Source organism: Pogona vitticeps, chromosome 3, assembly GCF_051106095.1.
Source record: "Pogona vitticeps strain Pit_001003342236 chromosome 3, PviZW2.1, whole genome shotgun sequence".
In the NCBI taxonomy this organism is placed as follows: Eukaryota; Metazoa; Chordata; class Lepidosauria; order Squamata; family Agamidae; genus Pogona; species Pogona vitticeps.
Genome location: NC_135785.1, coordinates 199,185,387 through 199,207,211, shown reverse-complemented (window position 1 = coordinate 199,207,211; position 21,825 = coordinate 199,185,387). Strand labels below are relative to the sequence as shown.

Here is a 21,825-nt window from a genome sequence, read left to right as displayed (position 1 = left end):
ACCTATTGTACCATGGCCAGGCTATCAGCTGTAGTGGGGTAAAAGGCTGAAGTGGGCCTAGACGTGAGTTAATACATCTCTGATTTCAGCTACTACAGCAGTAGTTCCCAACTTTTGTTCTCCAGATGTTCTTGGACTACAAGTCCCAGAAATCCTGGCCAGGACAGTTAGTGGTGAAGGCTTCTGAGAGTTTTAGTCCAGGAACATCTGGGGACCCAAAGTTGGAACTGCTGAACTACAGGAAACCATGGCTTTGAGTTTACAAGACTTTTAAGAGCTTTTTGAGGTAACTTATTCATTGTGTTGCTATCAGCTGGAAGCAGTTTGGCAGCAAAGAACAACACAACATCTCTTTTTCAGGTGGTAGAGTGTATACTGATGTATTTATGCTAAAATTAAATGTTGGTTTTAACACTAGTTTTCCCCCTTAATTTCTCCTTCCTCTGATAAATGGATTTGGAGATCTCAGCATCAGCACAACTACTGTATTCTAGAATATGTTTCCCACATCCTACAGTCCCACTGCTTCATTTGTTATCTTTCTTCAGTTGCATGTTTTTATCATGTCAGGTTTTAACAAGAAAGGTGCAAGTTTTGAGACCAAACTTGAAATTACATCATAACTTAATCTTATTTAGAAGTGAGTCCATACTTTCTGTAGATTTATTTCCAATTCAGAAATAAATCATCACTAGTTAAGTCTCAAATATTGGAAATATTTGCAGGCGTCATTAGAATTATTAGATTTTTCTGATTCTGATTATTTTTCTGATTCTGATACTGTGTAGTTTCTGCACACTGAAAAGAATAGAAGAGTTTTCCAGAATTTCATCTAAACTTACACCCTAGCCTACAACAAAGTTCCTGTGCTGAAAACCAGAAAAAGAAATCAAACACAGTTACAAGAGGAGGGATATTTGGCTAAGCAATATTACAAACGGTAAGGATTTTGGAATTGTTGTAGATCACAAGCTGAATAAGAGAAATTTAGACAACCATCTGGCAGATAGCCTTTCATTTGTATCCTTGCATTGAGCAGGGGGTTGGACTTTCAGCCTCATTATTCTATGATCTGTGATTCTATGGATACCTTTTAATTTGTCTCTAAGAAACTCAATTTAGTTAACAACTACATATTGGTTTTTCAAAACTTTGGTCAGAGATCCAAGGGCAAAGTTGGTTCCTAATTTTTCTGCTGAACAACGATGTAAAGGAACCAGGAATCAACTTGCTTTGTACATGAAACATATGAAATTCATAGTATACTATCTTATCATGATCGCTGCTGATGGTGACAGCAGCCACGAAATTAAAAGACGCCTGCTTCTTGGGAGGAAAGCGATGAGAAACTTCAACAGCATCTTAAAAAGCAGAGACATTACCTTGCCGACAAAGGTCCGCATAGTCAAAGCTATGGTTTTTCCTGTAGTGATGTATGGAAATGAGAGGTGGACCATAAAGAAGGCTGACCGCCAAAGAATTGATGCTTTCGAATTGTGGTACTGGAAGAGACTCTTGAGAGTCCCCTGGACTGCAAGGAGAACAAACCTATCTATTCTAAAGGAAATCAACCCTGAGCACTCACTGGAAGGACAGATCCTGAAGCTGAGGCTCCAATACTTTGGCCATCTCATGAGAAGAGAAGACTCCCTAGAAAAGACTCTGAGGTTGGGAAAGTGTGAGGGCAAGAGGAGAAGGAGACAACAGAGGATGAGATGGTTGGATAGTGTCATCAAAGCTACCAGAATAAATTTGACCCAGCTCCAGGAGGCAGTGGAAGACAGGAGGGCCTGGTGTGCTCTGGTCCATGGGGTCACGAAGAGTCGGACACGACTAAACAACAACATCTTATCATAAAAGGTCAAAAATTGGTTGGGTGGAAGATGGATTTTCTGATAAATTGTAGCTTCTCTGTTACCTGCTCTTCTGATTATTGTAAAGGAAATTGTCCAGTCCTGTGGCCTGCTTCTGGGGAAGAATTAACTTTTAAAGTCAATCAAATTACTTGGTCTTTCACTGGCTTGTTCTTCCTGTGTTGTTCAGTTTTTCTATTATTGTTTTACAAGCTGCAAATAATGTTATTAAATGAAGAAAGAAGCACACAGTAGGCACTGAAGTGGATTTTTGTAGTAAAGCCATTTTGTTCTGGGGTCACCACCTCTTTTTTGGACAAGGTTCCCTTATCTGTACTGGCTACAGATGGGGAAACATGTAGCAGAGGAAACGTCTCTAATCACCCACTGCCTTGCTGGGAAATTTAAACTTGTTGAATTTCTGCCAGCTTCTCAGCTATTAGGGGCACAGGTCGAAGAGTGGCTGATCCACCGCGAGCCCCCATCTCTAGTTAGGACCCTGGAGAACAGGGTTTGAATCTCCAAACAATCATGGAAACTCACTGGGATAAGAGAACTGATAAAACCACTCCTTAAATATCTCACTTACCTTGAAACCCCTATTAGGGTCACTATAAGTCAGTCCTGACTTGATGCATATAACAACAGCAATATCATGCCAAGACAGGTGTTTTCTTTAATGGCATGCTGTCAAATTGCATCCATGTTATAGGGATCTTATTTATTTTATTATATTTTTATCCCTCCTTTCTCCTTACAAAAGGACCCAAGGCAATTCACAACATTAAAAGACAGTTTGTAAAGCTAACAACGGTGAGTATGCAGTACTGAAAGGATCATCAACACATACCACACTAAAAATGGTTTAAAAAAGCAACACCGAAACACATTCAAAGCAGTAAAGTAGAACACTCACTTAATAGGGTTTTCAAGATATGAGACATATTTAGGAGGTTGTTAAACCATTGCCACCCCTTGTGAAATTCAATGGCCAAACAGGGATTTGAACCTATGTTTGCTGTATCCTACTCTGTCTAGTATATCACAGAGTCTCAAGAAGTATAACAGAAACCTACTGTTGTGTCTTTTCCCCAATTACCATTTCCATGTTATGATGTACAGTCAATCAAGGGTTAATGTACTAGCTGAAAATGAACAAATAAAAAAAAAATACCAACTTGAAAAAAGCATGTCTTGGCATTTCTGCCACCAAATCAACACTGTGATATTTTGTTTTTAATTTAGAGTATTTTGGAACAATGTATATTTTGCAAATGTATATAGTTGACATTTCTGGAGAACAACAACAGGTTTATAGCCCACAGCTATTGCTTCAAAGGCAGTTTGGTGGACTCACTATTAAGCCTGAGGATGCTGTGTTTTGGTGGACTATATACTAAAGGAAAAACTGGAAATATCTTCATTACCTACAAACAACATTTCACTGTCTAGGAATTTGTATCTTTGTATTAAAATTATTGTGTCATATTTTATTTCTGTAGGACATGTTCTCACAAAGTTACTACAGCTGGCTGGATAGCTCAGTGGTTTAGGTATCTGGCTATGAAGCCAGAGGTTGAGAATTCAGTTCCTCTCTGTGACTCCTGGGAGAAGAGCCAGCCTATGTAGCCTGGAATAAGCTGGACAGTCCCAGAGTGCCAACAGAAGGAGGGAATGGTAACCACATCTGTGTATTCTTTGTCTAGAAAACCATGGAAAGGGTCACCATAAGTCAGAATTGACTTGACAACATGAAGTTATTGGTTGTCTGGATAGCTCAGTGGAGTAGGTATCAGGCTGTAGAGCCGGAGTTTGGGAGTTTGATTCCCCACTGTGCCTCCTGTAGGTAGAACTAGCCTGTGTGTCCTTTCCTTAGGCAAGCTGCACAGTCTCAGGGCGCACATGGAAGAAGGGAATGGTGAACCATTTCTGTTTTCTACCAGGAAAACCCTGAAAAAGTTCACCATCAGTCAGAATTGACTTGACAGCTTATGATTATTATAATTACTAGACAAATGTCTCTAAATGATGAGTAACTTTTACACACTCTTTCTGTGCACGCAGGAGAAGAATTAGCCACTCGAAGCAATGGTTGATAACATCAAGGAAGAAACATAAAGAACTGTGGTCAATGTGACACTTCGTTGTACTGAAAATTGGGAACAAGTGTCTGAAACCCCTGAATAACCAAACCGTCAACCTGGTAGTTGAGTAAATGGCTAACCTTCCACCTGGGATTCATCTCCTCACTTCATTTACTAGAGACCAGTGGTAAGTTACATTCTATCAACAGGTGAGAAATGCGTAGCCACCTCAGGATTGCAGCTAGGCTGCATAGCACAATGGGTATTGTAATCCAACAGCATTTGGTGGGCCACCCACACATTTGCCCCCCTTAGTCTTTTATGAATTTGATCTGATCTGATTTGGACTTCCTCTTAATCAAATATGCATTTAGATATGAACTAGGTTTCTGTTCAGAGTGGTGTCTGTCATACAGCTTTTGAGGTGGAACACAGTTATTCTTGAAGCTTGCAAGTGCTTAGTTGTTTTGTTTTAGGGATAGAATCAAGTTGGCAGGTTTGAACATTGGTCCCTACATAAGGGTAAATATCCTTCTTTATTGTATCTTTTAGACATGATAACAAAGTTACCCTGTTTCCCTGAAAATAAGACCTAACCTAAAAATACAGTGGTGTTCCGCATGACGATGATAATACATCCATCCCATTGAAATAGCTGTTTAGCGAAATCGTCATGCGAAAACCATTTCCCCATTGGAATACATTAAAACCCATTTAATGTGTTCCAATGGGGAAAATACATCATTGTCCTGTGAAGATTGCCCATAGGGAAGCCATTTTGTGAGTGCCGATCAGCTGTTAAAATGGCTGTCCTGCGAAGCATGGGTCCCAAAAACACAGGGAAGCCATTTTGTGAAGCTGCCGATCAGCTGTAAAAATCGTCGTCTTGTAAAAAATACGGTCCACGAAGTACGGACCAAATTGTCCAGCGAAAATCCCCCATTGGAATCACTGTTTTGCGAATCGCTATAGTGATCGCAAAACCTCATCGTCATGCAGATTCATCATTTTACGAGGTCATTGTCTAGTGAGGTACCACTGTAAGCCCTAATACGATTTTTCAGGATGCTTGTAATATAAGCCCTACCCCCCCAATAAGCCCGACTTAAGTGAAAGCCCGCCCTCAACCCTTGTGCAGCAACCAGAAGAAGATGACATGACTGTATTTGAGTAAACATAGATTGTTGTACATGAACAAAATAAAACATCCCCCTAATGCGTTTTTTGGAGTAAAACTTAATATAAGACCCTGTGGGATTTTTGGGGAAACGTGGTATTTCCATATAGCAATTAATTTCAATGGCCTTTTTATTGGCAGAACATTTGTAAAGGATTGTGCAATACAGGATCTAGTTTATTTAATCTTACACTCTTGTTTGAGTAGTCTTAACATCACGTAGAATGCAGATAAGTGAGAAAAGTGACGTAACAATTGAACAGATCTAAAATGATTGGAAAAATACTTCTGGCACATAAAAGAGCTGCAAAACATGGAATGTTTGTTCTGTTACAGGTACAGGGCTTTCACCTTTGTCTTGACTTTTACACTGTATGTTAGTTTCCACTTGTCACGGAAGCCCATCAGTATCGTTAAGGTAAGTAACAAGGAAATGACTTCCTGGCATCCTGTTGAGCTCAAACAAGGAAGTACATTTTTATGTTTTATAAAAGTTTTATTGTTATATACAATGGAATGTAATAACACCATACCTGCCGTGCAGTAATAAAAGTACAGAAGCCTACCCTGTTTTCCCCGAAAATAAGTCCTACCCTGAAAATAAGCCCTAAAATGATTTTCAGGATGCTTGTCAAAAAAGCCCCACCCCCAAAATATGCCCCACTTAAGTGAAACTCCACCCTCCATTATTGTGCAGCATTGTGCATCAACCAGAAGAAGATGACATGGTTGTTTTTGAATAAATGTAGATTGTTGTACATTAAAAAAATTAAAACATCCCCTGAAAATAAGCCCTAATGTGTTTTTGGAGCAAAGATTAATGTAAGACCCTGTCTTATTTTTGGGAAAACACAGTATATATTATGGACTGATATATGACTGAAGTTCTACTGGACCTTCAATTTGTATGAATGTCTACATGTTTCATTGCCAGTATATACACAATTATAAAAACGTCCATATAAAGACTTATGTATGCAAAGGCAAGGAAAAAGATGCAATGTTTTTGGTTCCAGTTAAGACACACTTCCAATTTTACTTACCAGTCTAATTATGTCCAGCTACCACTAAGACTGCAATGGTATGTTGTGGCTAGAATTTCAGCCAGGGGTGAACAACTCCACATCTCATGAAATCGAATTCCTGTCCTATCCCCTTTATCAGTCACTCACTTCCTCTGTTCTATTATTTATATAAACACCCCTCTCATCCTTTAAGGAGCTCAGCATGAGATTACATAGTTCATTCTTCCACCCTTTCCACAGTGTTTATGTAGAAGGCTGGTTTTAAGAAATCAGCTACTGTACATCTTCCTGGCTGGGTAAGGTCAAGGACTCCTTACTTCTAGTCCAACCTTCTAACCAGTTTTGCTCCCCATATTTGTTGGGACTATAATTCTTGTCGTTCCTGGCCACTTGTCATGCTGGTGATGATGGACGTTGTAGCACAATAACTTTTGAGGGCCCAAAAGTCTGTTTCTAATGACTGTACCAGGTAGTGTAGGTTTCTGCAGTTTTTCTTCATTCATTAAACAAAAGTAACAAAATGTTACCTGTTTACTACATATTAAAGGAAGAGATGAAAGAAAAGTCTATGGTTTTCTTCATTGTATTTTTAACTGTTTCAACTGTGTTTTTTTTTAAACATTATGATATGCTGGGTCCCTCTATTGGGAGAAAAGAAAGGTATTTAATAAATTAATGTCTCCTGAATTACCAGTTCTATGGAGTAGTTTTAGTACCAACAATCAATGCTACAGAGGAACAAACACACACCAAAATATCCAGTGTTAAGGTCCTGGACAATAATATACATCCATTTTACCAATGCAATACAGTGGTGCCTCGCTCAGCGATGTTAATCCGTGCAGGGAAAAACGTTGCTAAGCGATTTCATTGCTAAACGGAATTAAAAAGCCCATAGAAACGCATTGAAACACCTTTAATGTGTTCCTATGAGCTTCAAAACTAACCTTAAGCGAAAATCCTCCATACGGCGGCCATTTTCTCTGCCTCTTAAGCGAGGAATCTGCCATTTTGTTTACCCAGCGGCCATTTTGGAACCGCAGATCAGCTGGCCATAAATGGGGGCTTTGCGATGATCGCTTCCCTGCGATCATCACAAAGTGAATTTTCTCCATAGGGAACATCGCAAAGCGATCGCTTTTGTGATCACAAAAACAGCGTTGCAAAGCGATTTCTTCGTTAAACGGAGCGATCGCTATGTGAGGCACCACTGTACTGTATTTCTGTACCACTTGTCTTAAGCATATTGGTCACTCAATGCGTTCAGTTCAATGTCAGTCAGTCAACTTAGGAAACAGAAATATCAGGATTACTATGACCACGGTAAAAATAAGACTCGCTTGTGGAAACATAAAACACTATAAATGCTACCCAATACTCTAGCCCCAGTCCATCTTTAGAAAATGCACTTAGTTGCCATCAAAGTCAAATGCATAAGCTGATTGCAAATCATCTTGATTTCTGTGAGAGTTAACAATTACTCCTATTTGGATTACTGTGGAAGAGAAGGGAGTAATAATGGGTTCAGCCCACATTTCTTTCCTTTCGACAAGAAAAAAAAGTTTTTTTTTAAAAAAAGCCTAGTGTGCTGCTTATATACTGCTCCATAGCACTTAAAACACTCTTTGGAAGGTTTACAGTTTTTAATTATGCAGGTGACTCACTGCCCCACCCCCACAAGGATAAAAAGTTGGGTCAGCCTCAAATGGCTACCTGAACCCATCAGGACTGAGCGGCAGTCCTGAACTGCAGTTTAACCAACTGCACCACAACTGCTGATTTCCTATGAAACGGGGGTATCTTATTTGCTGTGGGCACAGGTATTACCTATAAGTGGATCACTCATATCTGACACTCCTCATTTGAAAATTCTTCTAGGAATAGGCAACGTAGGAAGGTCTGAGTTTTGCACACCTGGGTCCTCACTTGTTCTCTCACTGACAGTAGCAAAATTCAGTGGCATGATGGCAACCAGGAGTGGGAAAGCCTCACTCTTTGGTTCTCAGACAAGGCGGTCCCAGAACAAGGACCGATTTTAAGAGAAAACTGTGCTGCCAGAAAACTGTGGGTTATCCAGTTGACTTCTAAAAGAAGATGTCTTCTCTTAGCCTGCCTTTTATAAAGTACAAAAATGCACACCTTCTGTATCATACCACTGTAGTTTGCAGTCTGTTAAAAAAAGTATGTATTTGAGGTTTTTTTTAAGTACATGCCAGAGTGTCTTATATATTCAGACTGTTCAAAATGTTACATAGCTGTCAAAGAGGCACAGTGTGAAATCGAACTCCCAACCTCTGGCTCTGCAGCCAAAGACCTAAACCACTGAGCTATCCAGCAGTATTATTAAAATCAGTAAAAAAACCTGTACCAGTCATACAGTAATAATTAGATTTTGAAATCTAATTTAGGGAGAACTGCATAAACACTGTACTACCTCACACGTTATTGACAAAGAACATGCCATCCAGATTCAGCCTATTAAGAGGTTATCTAATGAGTCACACTGCGGCTGGGAGCCATTTGGTGAGTAGCAGATATTTTTTTTTCTCCTTGCAGTTTGGACGAGATGAAGTGAATTATGCTGTAGGAAAACGTTATTTGTTCTTGTTCTGCAGCTCCATTTGAAATGCCTGAAAATCGTACTTTGACTGGTTAATTATTGATAAGAGTAGGAAAATACATCCAGGAACAGGCATTAGGAATATTTAACAGAGGTTTTCAAATATGGGACTTAAATTATAATTTGTTGAAATTTCTTTGTGATGTGGCTGTGTAGCATACATTAGCCTCATTGTTCTTAATTGAATTGTGTTAGCTGCCTTGGACTCTTCTGAAGAAATGCATCTTATAAAGTTAATTCCACATTCTGTTTCTCTTTTCTATTTTACCTTATGTGAGTAACGTTAATCATGACACAAATAGTAACTTTCCCAGGACATACTCATGTTCAGTGCCTAAATGCATGGTGAAAGAATGTGATCATGCCCACTGATCACATCTACCTCTGTACATTCAGGTTTACACAGAGCTTACATGTGTATCTATACTCAAACTAGGCCCTGGATTTTTCAAAGCATCAGACTGTACAGACAGAATTTATGTATCTGGCTCCCTCACTGGGTTATGATAGTATTTAAAGAAGCCAAAATGGGATTCTTGCCCCCATTCTTCCCACGTCTGCACTTCCAGGCATGTACTGAAGCCAAACGCATCATATAGGTTAGTGTGAAGCTCAAGAGCATTGGTGAATATTACATGCAAATACAAATGTTACATATAGGCTTCATACATTTCTGTTCCAAAAGGTCTAGGATGTTGTAGTGTACCTTATGTCGATTCTTACTAATGACAAGGCACGTGAAATATCTAAGAGGTGTTTTACTAGTAACGCCTTTCAGTGAGTTTCCATGGCTGAACGGGGATTTTAACCCCGATCTCCTGAGTCCTAGTCCAGCATTATTACACTACCCTACACTACATTGATGACTTTGTAGTATTATTTTTATCCATTATGTCAGATTGTAAACTTTACCCATAAAAGTTACTAGTGTAGCATTCCAGTTTTCAGTACAGTTTTCTCAGGGAGCCAACTATTTTTGTTTTACTTGCCGAAAGTCCTTTTTGAAGTTATGCAAAGAAAGAATATGTCTCATATATCAAATAGTTAATTACTATTAATTATTGCTGTTTTCAAACATTATCTGAGATGCAAAGTCAATCTTATGAACCATTACATGTTTCTGTAGATAAGAGTAACTACAAGCAGTTACTGGGAGCCCTGGACTATTCATTCTTATGTGCTTATGCCGTTGGAATGTACCTGAGGTAAAATAAACCATTACTCTTTCTTTTTCCCCCTCTTTTTTAAAAAACAGCTGCATTGTAGTTTCAAATGGTTGGGAGTACTTAGGACTGCTTAACCTTTTCATTGCTATGCTTGCTTCCGGTGTGTCTTGAAAACACTGGAGAGACTAGTTTTAAAAACAGACAAAAGTTGAGAAATGTGTACGTGTTGCAACCTTGGATCAGGAATCTAAAGTATTCCATGTCATAATAACACAACAAAGCTAAAGTTGATCCAAGAGCTAAAATCCTGTCTTTATTGCTAACATGAACTGATTGATTTCATTTAAGTGCCACCTCGTTCGTGTGTGTGTGTGTGTGTGTGTGTGTGTGTGTGTGTGTGTGTGTTTGTTTGTTTGTTTGTTTGTTTGTTTGTTTGTTTGTTTGTTTAGCTTATATGCCGCCCACTCTACCCAAAGGTCTCTGGGCGGCTTACAACAATCAAAATTCAATAAAATACAATAAAAGATAAAATGATTAAAATACAATTAAAATTGCCATCAGGACCCACAGTTGATGTTATTTCAAATTAAAAGCCTTCTGGAACAGGAAGGTTTTGACCTGGCACCGAAATGTCATCAATGTATTTGCCCTTATTCTTCTTACCAAGCAACAAGTGAAAGGATTTGCTCTGAGATACAAACGAAGAGGGGAAGTTTTTAAGAAAACAGGAATTTGTGAACACCCCACTCTTAGTTTAGATATACTGTTAAGCCCAGTGCTAGCTGTCCCACCATCTTAATTTCTCTGGGACTGCGTGGGATGCTGTATGACCCCAGGTAAACCACTGCTTGTTAAAACACAGGCAGGAAGGACTATGGAGGATGATGGGAATGACACAAGGGACTGGGACCACAGGGAAAGAGGAAGAATAGCACAGAGTACGGCATGGGGGTTGGATATTACTGGAGAACTTGGAGATGCAGCAGAAGTTTGGAGAGCAATTGGGCAGGAAGGCAATTGGGAATAACAAGAGGGTTGGGGAAGGGTAGAAGAGAGAGTTGTAGATGTGCACGCACACACACTCACAGATGAGCATGTGCAGTAGGACATGAAAAAGGAAAGGAACATTGTGTGAGGATAAATAGTTCATTATTTGAGGTGGAGAAGAGATTGGAGGGCTGAGCTAACTAGGAGAGGGGGAAAGTTGTTGAAGAGTTAATTAGAAAAATTGGATTTAGGTATTGAACAGGGGAAAAATAATTTAATGGTCATCCTATAAATTTAAGGAGATTATCTGTATAGGGATTTGGTTTAGGAGGTCAAAGATGCAGTTTTATATACTTGCTTTTAACTCAGCCTCTATGGAGCCCCTCAGTTTTTTGTGTGCTGCTCAACCTCTTAACAACTCTTTTCTGACACTTTCTTAGATTGTGAAGAGATTGGGATTGATTATCCAATGGCAGGACATTTTCACCAGTTTGTATTAGAAACAACTGGATCCTATTTGTGCTCCTTAAGACACCCAGATCAGCTATTGGAAGAAATGAGATTAGATAGTGCAACAAAATATTTGCGTGTTCTTTTGTCCACTTGCTGCTCGAGCTTGACTTTCAGTGACAAATGCATCTGGCCAGGATGATGCTGCATTGCATTTCCACTGAGAGAACTGCCTCCATCAGCAGAAGTGAGCAGGGCATGATCCCGGTCTGCACATGAGACCTCCCATGTCCCTTCAAAACCTATTCCTGAAGTCTAGTTTTGGGAAGATACAGAGGGCTGGAGGGTGAAAAGGGAAACATCCATTTTGCTGTCAGACATCAATTAGTGCAGCATTAGATACAGTGATGTGTCTGTGCTCAGTGATGGAGGAACTTGCACTCTGGTGTCACTTAAAAAAAAAAACCAAAGAAATTTTTAAAAGCACCACTATTCTTGAAATGGAGTTTTGTAGCAATGCTACTGTTTTGTCAGTGACACCATTATACTGTGGATTTTGATTATAACTCATCAAATAAATTCTCATGTAAAACCTTAAAACTTATAGGATTCTATCAGAAAGAGTTTGTTTAATATGGATTAAAAATAAATCTCTCTCTTGCCTTATTCCAAAGTGGCGTAATAGGAGAGCGTTTGCCTATCCGATATTATCTCACAGGAGGAATGTTTGCCAGTGGACTCTTCACTGCAATGTTTGGGTTTGGCTATTTCTACAACATACACAGTCTATGGTTCTACATTGTGGCTCAGGTAGGCCCACCTGTGTTTATTTTTCTCTTATCTCCATTAAAATTCCCATTATAGCGCAAGGATATAAGAAACTGCCTTCCTTCAACTAAAGTCAATTTAATCGCACTTTCTGAAAATTAGAAGTGATTTACTGGATCACACCAAAGGCCCATCTAGTCCACCATTTTGTTCCCCTACTAGCCAACCAGATGCCTTTGTGAAGCCCATAAGCAAAACATAAATCCAGTACTATTGTTCAATTTGTATTCCACTTCCATAGAACAGCATTCTGTCTTTTGATAGAGGAGGTAGTACAGACGTCTTCAGCAATAATACCTCTCCATAAATTTGTCTAAGGCCTTTTACCAACTAACTAGCTTGGTGGCCACCCATAACAATCTCATGAGTTCTTTTCTGGCTAGATTAAGTCATTCAGCACATATATAAAATTTGAATCTCCACCACCCACAATATGCATTACTTTAAACTGCAGTTTCAAAATTTTAAGTAGACCATGACTTCTGGGTCATCCTATCTACATTGTTCTTGTTTTATTTTAGGAACTTGGAGAGGTTAGTGAGAGAGGACATAGCTTCTCACAACTTACATTGATTCATCTTCTGCAGGGCATGTCTTTGTTTGTATTTCTTGATTGTTTATTTTCAATAATACTGTCCACCTAGACAAGGCATAAAACTTTGGTTGGTTCTGCAAATACCTGTCTGTTTTTTTAATTAAAATCATATTGTCAACTTTACAATCACCCATTTCTATTAGAACACCAACAGTTTCACATCTGAGTTCCGTAAAAACTCTCATTTGGTTATATGTAGCAGGTGATTGTTTTCAGTTTGTCTAGAAGGTCTAGAACTTCAACTTTGACCACTGTTCAGTTCACTTTCTTGAACCCTCTTTTCTGAAAATGTTAATTCAAAGACAGATATTTGCCCCTACAGCTTATAAAATAAAGAGTTGAATTGTCTTCTCCTGTGATCTTTATTATCCTTGATGCTCTTGACTACTTCTTTTGATTTCCTTATTTTTAATAATGTTCTTCTGCTGAAGTCAAATGTGGCTCTGATGGACGGCCTTAACAAGTTTTAGTTTACATATACATCCCGATGGTACCGTTGTCATTGTTTTCAGCACAAAAAAACCTGGTGTACCTTGTGAGATCTAATGGTAGGTCTAAAAGAGATGCATGTTAAGAAGCGTTCCAGGGTTTCATGTGACTAGCCTATGTGTTTAATGAGATTAAACTTGAGGAAAACATGTGGTTCCGAAAGAATCTAGCATTAGTGAAGTTTCTGCATAGCAACAGCATTGCTTGCTCAGGTGTAAAGATCAATTCAGAAAATTTAATCTGTCAAGTTTATAAACACCTGGTCTGTATTGATTATTTGTTTGCAGCAAGTCAGAGCTGGGCAATGCTGACAGGACTGTCCGTGATATAATATTCTTTGCCTTTAGGTAATTTAGCATTTACAAGTGTACTTTTAAAGTTTCTCAGTTGTTTTCAAGTTGTACATTAGTGTTCTGAACTCAATAATTTTGTTGAACAACCAACGGAGCTGATTTATATTTGTAGTTACCTGGCATTGTTTAGGTCAGTCCCTGAAGGTTAAATTACATATTAGATCACTTATCAGTGGAAGCTGATATTATGTTTGCAGAGATGTGATTCCAGCAGACCTTTGTGTGTGAGCAAATAGTTGCAAATGAAGCCAAGTTTACTTCCTCATAAACACAGATTTATAAATCATCAAACAAAGCAAGCTAATTTGCAAACTGTAGGAGGTCTGAAGAGCCCAGGATGTGATCAAAAGTGTTTCGGCACTCTAGGGATCCCCTGTTTTAATGACATGCTATTAACTGTACGTAGGAGGACCTTTCATTTTCTACCTTCAGATAGATCCTTTTTATAGTTCAGAAATTATAAGCAGTTACAATGTATCTCTATCCCCACAACTGTTAATGGCAATTTCACATTAATGGCAAAACCACAAGGCTTTGTTGCCCTCTAAGCATTTGGGATTGTATCATTTGCTCCTGGGAAATATTTTAGTATTCTCCTGTTAAATTTGGTGTTTTGTTTTGTTTTGTTTTGTTTTTTGTTTTGTTTTTTACTGTGTAAGTAGATAAAAGGGTTCAGTTTCAGAGGCAAGTTAGAGTACAATAAATAGTGCTGTTTTTTCAGAAATAGTATTACTTGAAACTCGGATTGTAAAGGAAAATATTTTTAATCCAGATTAATGAAAAGGCAGCCTTCATCTTGTATTGGGATAAAATCCTCTCCTGTAAATCACATGGCATGAGGCTGATGAGTCTTATGCCATGATGATGAGTCATAAATGAGATTTCATCCATAGTGTGTGTATACTTTAATTACCTAGGATCTAGGAGCTAATTCCCAGAACTAGATACAGATTAAAGAGCTGAAGGGTGAAATCACATGTTTCTAGTCAGGGGTGCCTACAAGGCACATACCCCACTGCAGTAATGGGCTGGTTTGCTCCTAAAGCCAGTGATCAGGCGATGTCTTTGTTGGAGTGAACCAGCCTGCCCCCAAGAGTGTTCCTACCAGCACCTTCCCTATCAGCTGTCTTTACTTGTTTGGTGCAGGTAGAATTGCTCTGTTTTGGTTCATTTCTAGCATGTGCAATCACTGGAAATGAGGTGCCTGGCAAGATGATGATTCCCCCCCCCTTTAAAAAAAAAGCTTTTTCTGTCCCTGGCAAAGCAAGTTGGCTTCCTGAAGTATAAAAAAAGAAAAAGAAAAAGAAAAGAAACAAATTCCCTAGTTTGTCTCTTCTTGTTTCCTCCTGCTTTTAGGAGGAGGCCTTTTAAAAAAAAATCTCTAAAAGATACAATGGACCAAATTGGGTTGCTGTGCCATGAGAATGCGAAGATCTCACCACATGGGCTGTGGGATTGCCACCCAACTCTGAGTGACCCTGTTTAGCCTGCACTAGTTTGCTGCAGCCAAGCCACCAAGCCAAGCCCTTGGAAAAGAAAAGGATCAAATCCCCCTGACAGCTGATGATGTCTTACATAGACAGCCTCCTGGATAACGTCACTTGCACCCTTCAATAAGGAAAGGCCCTCAGGACTAGAGAAAGGATTGCCACCTTTTGTCCCTAATGATATGGACCAGTACAAGTCACAGAGAGTTTGAGGAGTAATCTGACTAATCAGGCAGATGTGTTCTTTGGTAATTGGGATATAGATCCTAAATCATAGATGCCTGATGACTGGGGCAGAGCAGGGCCCCTGACCCCATCTTGAGGCTGCCTTTACTGCAAATGTAAGGGTCACCTGAAAGATGGAACAAGTTACTGTGATTCCATCATCTGTTGGCTACAGCAATCATGTAAGTTCCTGCTTACCACTCCCAAATTTAATTTTTTAGCCATCAGTCTGACATAATTCTGCTCTGTTCAGTCCTAAATCATGCATAATGTGATGTCTTCCTTAATTTGCATTGCTCTGAACATTTTGCATTGCAACCTCTGCCAAGTCTTACTTCTTAGGGAGCCAGAAAATGAATGCAATGCAAGGTTGCAAGTAATCAGTCCTTTCTTTGAATGGGAAACATCTATGCCTCTGAGCCTTCCAAAAGGTTCAGGGGGATCTGAATCTGGCAAGGAAGAATAGTCTCTTGAGGAATACAGGGCTGAAACAGAGGGAGGCTAGGAAAATGATCAGCAAAGCTGAAGACTGCCTGCTATCGTGTACTTGTAAATAATGTAATAGAATCTTTGTTTTTAAAAGCCAAACCATGAATTTTGTTGTTAAGTTCAATCAATTTTGAAAGCTGTGCTTAGTGATGATTTGTTGGATTGTGAAGTGCTTGCTTCAGAATAATGATTACTCATTTTTTAATTTTTCAGATAGCTAACGGTTTTGTGCAAACCACTGGCTGGCCGAGTGTGGTTACCTGCATTGGCAACTGGTTTGGGAAAGGAAGGTAAGCCTTCTATAATCTGTTTGTTTGGGGCAGATGTGGGGCTATTTGGTCAGACATTACTCACTCTGAACAATCAAGTCTGACTTGCCAGTAACTCAAGTGCCCACCTGCCTGCAAGAGTAGTCGTAAATCATAAATGCTATGTTCTTCTGTAAAATAGTGCTATTAAATATTATTTCTTTGATAGGTAATAAAGAAAATGGTATTTAAGAGATTTAAAGTTTAAAGTGGGGAAACAGTAATGTAATATATTGTTGCAGGGAAGTTTACACATAGGCATAATGGCACATTCCAGGCATGCTCTCCTGAAACACATCCTGAGAAAAGAGCTCCTTTGATTTAGCCAACCATACATATTGCACTGTTCATTCAGATGACCTATCAGTTCCCATCTGCTGTTTCACTGTGTACAGAACCAATGCACATGGAGAGACCCTGTATTTCTGGACTGCAGGGACTAGTACCAGGGCTGGCCTCTGGTAGCTACTACTTCTTACACTTGCACAAACTGGTCACTATCCTGTTTGCGCCAATGTAACACAACGCTATGCCAGCATAAATGGGCCAGGCATTACACCCAGCAACAAGGAATCTTGCATGCCCCTCACAACACTGATTGTGCAGTTAATTGGTGGAAGTGCTTTGGGGTTTGCACTTCCACCTCAGCACTAGTGCATCTACTGCAGGTGCAACCTCAAGTTGCGTGTACACAGTTGCACAATAGGATTTTAGTCACTGTTTGGGTTGGTTCTGGCCTTATCACCAGTCTTTGTCCTCCTAAACTGACATGCCAGTAGTTCTTGGCAGTCTAGGTTGGCTGGCTGGATCACCTATTTGTCTCCCTGCAACATTTCACAAGCACACAGTGCTATTAGGAAAGACTTTCGACCAAGCACCAGGTCATGCCCTCCAGCAGGCATTATGTTGCTGCTACTGCATTACAGCAATTGTTGGAGCAGGTGCCAAATACAACAGTAGCCAAGTGGGCTGAGGTGCTGGAAGACCAAAGTGTGTTTGCTGTGCAGTCTTTCTCCTTCCCATAAACAAGCCTGCAGTATTGTCAGGTGCAGTGGATAATATTGTACCATCATCCATGTTGAGCCAAAATTCAGCCACTAGTCTGGTTGACTTTTGTAAATGAAGCAGGGGGAATAGGAATGTTATCTTTCATCTCAGGCGGCTGCTGAGAATTACATAGAACCCAGCACTGCATTTGCCTAGATGGTACCCCAAAGAAGAATTTGAAGGAATTGGGATTTAAATGCACTAATGATTCTGTGTTTTACCATTAGTGTTGATGAGGTTAACAAAGATTTTTTTCCCTTTTGTTTGATTTAGGAGAGGACTGATAATGGGATTGTGGAACTCTCATACTTCAGTAGGGAATATTTTGGGATCTTTAATAGCTGGCTACTGGGTGTCTACTTGCTGGGGTCTGTCATTCATTGTGCCTGGCATTATAATATCTCTAATGGGGATCGTCTGTTTCCTGTTTCTTATTGAACGTAAGTGCCTATATTGAAATTAATGTATGCAAAATATGTTCTCAGCTGGAATAATATGATTTATCAACTCTTTTTCTTCATAACACAGAACCCCCCCCTTCTGTCTGTAAAACAACAACTCCAGCATAAATTTCAGAATGTGCAAAAATAAAACAAAGGGGTTGAGGTGAAAAGTAAGTGAGGAAATGGGGCAAAAATGTGTATGTAATTCTCAAATTTCACTCTCATCAGTTGTGGTTGCAAGTCTAAATTAATTTTATGGATTACTTCTATTTCATATAGTCCAAATACTATAACACTGTATTACATGCAGACAGAAGCATATCCATTTAATAGTAATAAGCATTTTTCATTATTGGCTGAAATCCTATTCTTGCAGTAACATAAAATTACACTTGCAGAAATTCACAGTGTTACGCCTAGGCATCCACATGCCCGATTTTTCCATTAACTGCTCAACTGACCGTGTAACTCACCATACATTGGTTGTGCAACTGATCACACAATTGATTCTGGGAACTTCTTCCTTAATAGGACTTCCACCCTGATACAAATTTTGCAATATTGTAGTTTGCAGAACTTCTAGTTAAACAAATGTAGCGATGTAACAGGACTTCAACCAATGTGTCTCAGTGGCATTTTGGAGAATAATAATATGCACTTCCATAAATCATATTATCTTCTGCTTTATTTCAGATCCTAAGGATGTGAACTGTGCAAGTACATTGTCATCCAGTGTAAGTAAAGCATTCAAAGAATATAAGTGATTGCATTTTTCCATGTTCTGTTTCATAATAGTAGTTTACAACCAAGATGTTCAGGGACAGAGAAGAAATAACAATGATTCAAAGTGAAAGTAAGAACAGACAAAAGAAAATATTTCTTTACCCAGTGTGTTGTTAGTCTGTGGAATTCCTTGGCACAGGATGTGGGGATATGGTGATGGCATCTGGCCTAGATGCCTTTAAAAGGGGATTGGACATATTCCTGAAGGAAAAGTCCATCACAGGTTAGAAGCCATGATGGGCATGTATAATCTCCAGGCTTAAAAGGAAGGTACCTCAAAATGCCAGATGCAGGGGAAAGGTATCAGGAAATTGATATCTAATTGTCTCATCTGCTCCCGGAGGCCACTGTGAGATACAGAAAGCTAGACTAGATGGGCCCTTGGCCTGATCCAGCAGGGCTCTTTTTATATTGTTATGGGCTTTCCCAAGCACTAAATTGTGCGTTGGAGATTCAAAATCCAGAACAACAGCTTTGTTTCAGAGGATTCAGGGGTGACTGACCTCAGGGAGCAACAGTAGCCAGCTAACTCAGGATAGACTCAAAGAAGGACTGGAGGTTGGCAAGGGGTAAATTGCACAGCTCTTAGAGGTAAGAGGAAAGAAACTGGGGGAAGCTTTACCTGCACACTAGAAGCGGAGCACTAATTGATAGCACTGAGTTTCACTCACCACACCAGGCCAGAGCCCTTCCTCATCTCTTTTTCATGTGTTTCTACACTGTTCAGACAAATACAAATGTGGACTAATACATTTAAAACCACAGATTATCTTACCAGTTGGGTGTGATCTATAAGATGAATGATTCGGATGACAACAAAGCAGATTTTTTTTTTTTGCATGCCTCTGGCATAGTCCTTACTGTGGCGTTCACCCTCGTGCCCCTTGCTTGACCATCAAGACTCAGAGCACACAAAGTCAAACAATCCCCTCTTTTACACTGCTGCCACCAGGTGATCACTAAATCACCATTACTTCAGGAAGATGAAGATTCAGGTCCACACGTCAAAGTCTTTCAAATAGAACTTTTGTTTATTGATTACAGAAATTGATAGTGATTAATGAATATCTTCTTTAGATAACTTTATTATTAACAACAATCATATATTTGATAATACACTCCTAAATTTGATCACACCCCAGAATTTCCCAAACTCCACACTCTATCTACTTCTCTCTCTCTCAAACTCTCTTCCTCACACTCTCATACTTCCTCTCTCTCCGACTCAGGCTCCACCTCTTATAAGATCTTGCTCGGCTCCGCCTCTCAGCAACATGAATATATGTGACCAATTACATAATAAAACATGAACCATTGACATAATAAAGGGGAACGCTACACTTACTTTTCCTCATCCCTTGCTTTAAGAGGCTCACCTTGCTTCTCTGAAGGGATTGATTGATTGATTGTTTGTTTTTTGCCCCACCTGTATGAAGAATAGTGATTTATCTCCATCTGTTGAGAAGAGATGGAAATTTTTTATTTTATTTTATTTTATTTTAAATATTTTAGCCCATCTTTCTCCTTAAAAAGGATCCAAGGCAGCTTACATCATTAAAAGATAATATTTAAAACTAAAAATAGTAAGTATAAATGTACTAGAAAATGTTAAGCAAGCACCACAATAAAAAACAGTAAGCAAAAGCAGCACGAAAAAACACATTCAAAGGGGTAAGGAACAGCAATCCATTAAAAAATGTGTTCAGGCAGCCAGTCACTGTGGGAAACCTTGCCTGAAGAAAAAGGTCTTTGCCTGCTTACGGAAGGGCAACAAAGATGGAGCCTTCATGAGGGAGGAAGTTCCAGTCTAGGAACAGCAACAGAAAAAGCCCTCTCCCATGTCCCCACCAAATGCACTTCTGAAGGTCATAGGACTGAGAGAAAAGCCTCCCCTGATAATCTGAACACTCAGACAAGCTCATGAAAGGAAACACAGTCCTTAAGATAGCTTGGACCCAAACAGTTTAGGGCTTTAGAGGTTAGAATCAGCACTTTGACTTGTGCCCGGAAATGGATCGGAAGCCAATGGAGCTGCTGTAACAGAGGGATTATGTGATCCCTGTGACTAGCCCCAGTTACCAATGTGGCTCTACATATTCCAAGTTGGAAAACAAGTGGGCAGATAAGGTATTGTGGTATCTAAAGACCACCAGATTTCTTTCCATGTGAGCACCTACACAAGTGGAATCTGATCCAAGGAAAACTCACATGGAAGCAAATCTGTTAGCTGTAAAGGTGCCACAATATCTTATTCTCTTTTTCTCACTTTTTTGTCAATATGCTGAAACAGAATTAAGAGAGATGTGTCTTTAGAAATAGCATGTTTAATGACGTTTTCTGTTGGCACTGCAGAAAAAATTAAAAGGCCTTAAGTTTAACCTTTATAATGTTTATATTGGAACATCCAGTTAATATAAATGAAACTTGCTACTAGACAGGACTTGTCATTTCAGTGTTCTTAATAATGCTTCTAAAATATTTTTCAGGATTCAAAAAGTTATTTGAATGGGTCAAATAGATTCATCGTTCTGAAACCAAAATTAATAACTATGAAAACAAGCACATATGAGGTAAAAGAAAAATGCTTTCATAGTTAGTGTTTTGAGAGCTACAGTATAAAAATGGGGCTGTTTGGTATTCTTAATCACATTTGCTTAAACACAATTGTTCTAGCTGTCTTTGTTTGGAAAAGGCCATATCACAAGTTTATTTCTTGTGTTCCTGAGGAATCCTTGGCTGAAACAGTTACAGAAATGATATACCCTGTTTCTCCAAAAATAATACCTAACCTGAAAATAAGCCCTAGTATGATTTTTCAGGATGCTCATAATATAAGCCCAACCCCAAAAATAAGCCTCCACCATTGTGCAGGCACCAGAAGAAGAAGATGGCATGACCGTATTTGAATAAATGTAGATTGTTGTGCATCAGAAAATTAAATCACCTGAAAATAAGCCCGAATGCATTTTTGGAGCAAAAATTAATTTAAGACCCTGTCTTATTTTCGAGGAAGCATGGTAGTTATAGAGGTGAATTGTTGTAAGTTAAGAAATCTCTATAGACCTTATCTGGTGCATAGAAATGAAGATTTCTCAACTGACAGCGGTATGTTTCCAAAAGTTACCCCTTTTGTTTTCCACACAACAGGATTTCAGCCATTGCATATTTTGGCCTTTGTTTTGTTTTGCCTTTATAGAATGGGAGCCTCCTTTTTTTAAAAAAAACTTTCTTACTATATGTATATGAACAAAATCTTCTCTTACATCCCCTTGTATATGTTTATTATTAGGATAAAGAGGATAAATATGGCTCAACATGTCTGAGTACTGGTTATTAGAACTCTGTATTAAATATTCGTTCTGTTAAATGTTCTAAAGTTTTAACGCACTATATTGTTGCAGTTAGTTTGCTTATAG

The 21,825-nt window shown here is 39.1% G+C and overlaps 1 protein-coding gene across 1 annotated transcript in view; it reads left to right on the top strand.

Moving 5' to 3' along the window:
- Positions 1-229: 229 nt before the first annotated feature.
- The window catches only part of SLC37A1 (solute carrier family 37 member 1), a 38,499-nt gene continuing 16,903 nt past the window's right edge, over positions 230-21,825 (top strand). Inside the window, exons 1-11 of the mRNA XM_078390526.1 lie at positions 230-640; positions 789-940; positions 3,918-4,124; positions 5,451-5,532; positions 8,548-8,662; positions 9,886-9,964; positions 12,037-12,172; positions 16,042-16,118; positions 17,457-17,623; positions 18,320-18,360; positions 20,896-20,979. Coding sequence (XP_078246652.1) covers positions 4,069-4,124; positions 5,451-5,532; positions 8,548-8,662; positions 9,886-9,964; positions 12,037-12,172; positions 16,042-16,118; positions 17,457-17,623; positions 18,320-18,360; positions 20,896-20,979 — 837 coding nt within the window. The 5' untranslated portion in view covers positions 230-640; positions 789-940; positions 3,918-4,068. The remainder of the gene's footprint in view (positions 641-788; positions 941-3,917; positions 4,125-5,450; positions 5,533-8,547; positions 8,663-9,885; positions 9,965-12,036; positions 12,173-16,041; positions 16,119-17,456; positions 17,624-18,319; positions 18,361-20,895; positions 20,980-21,825) is intronic.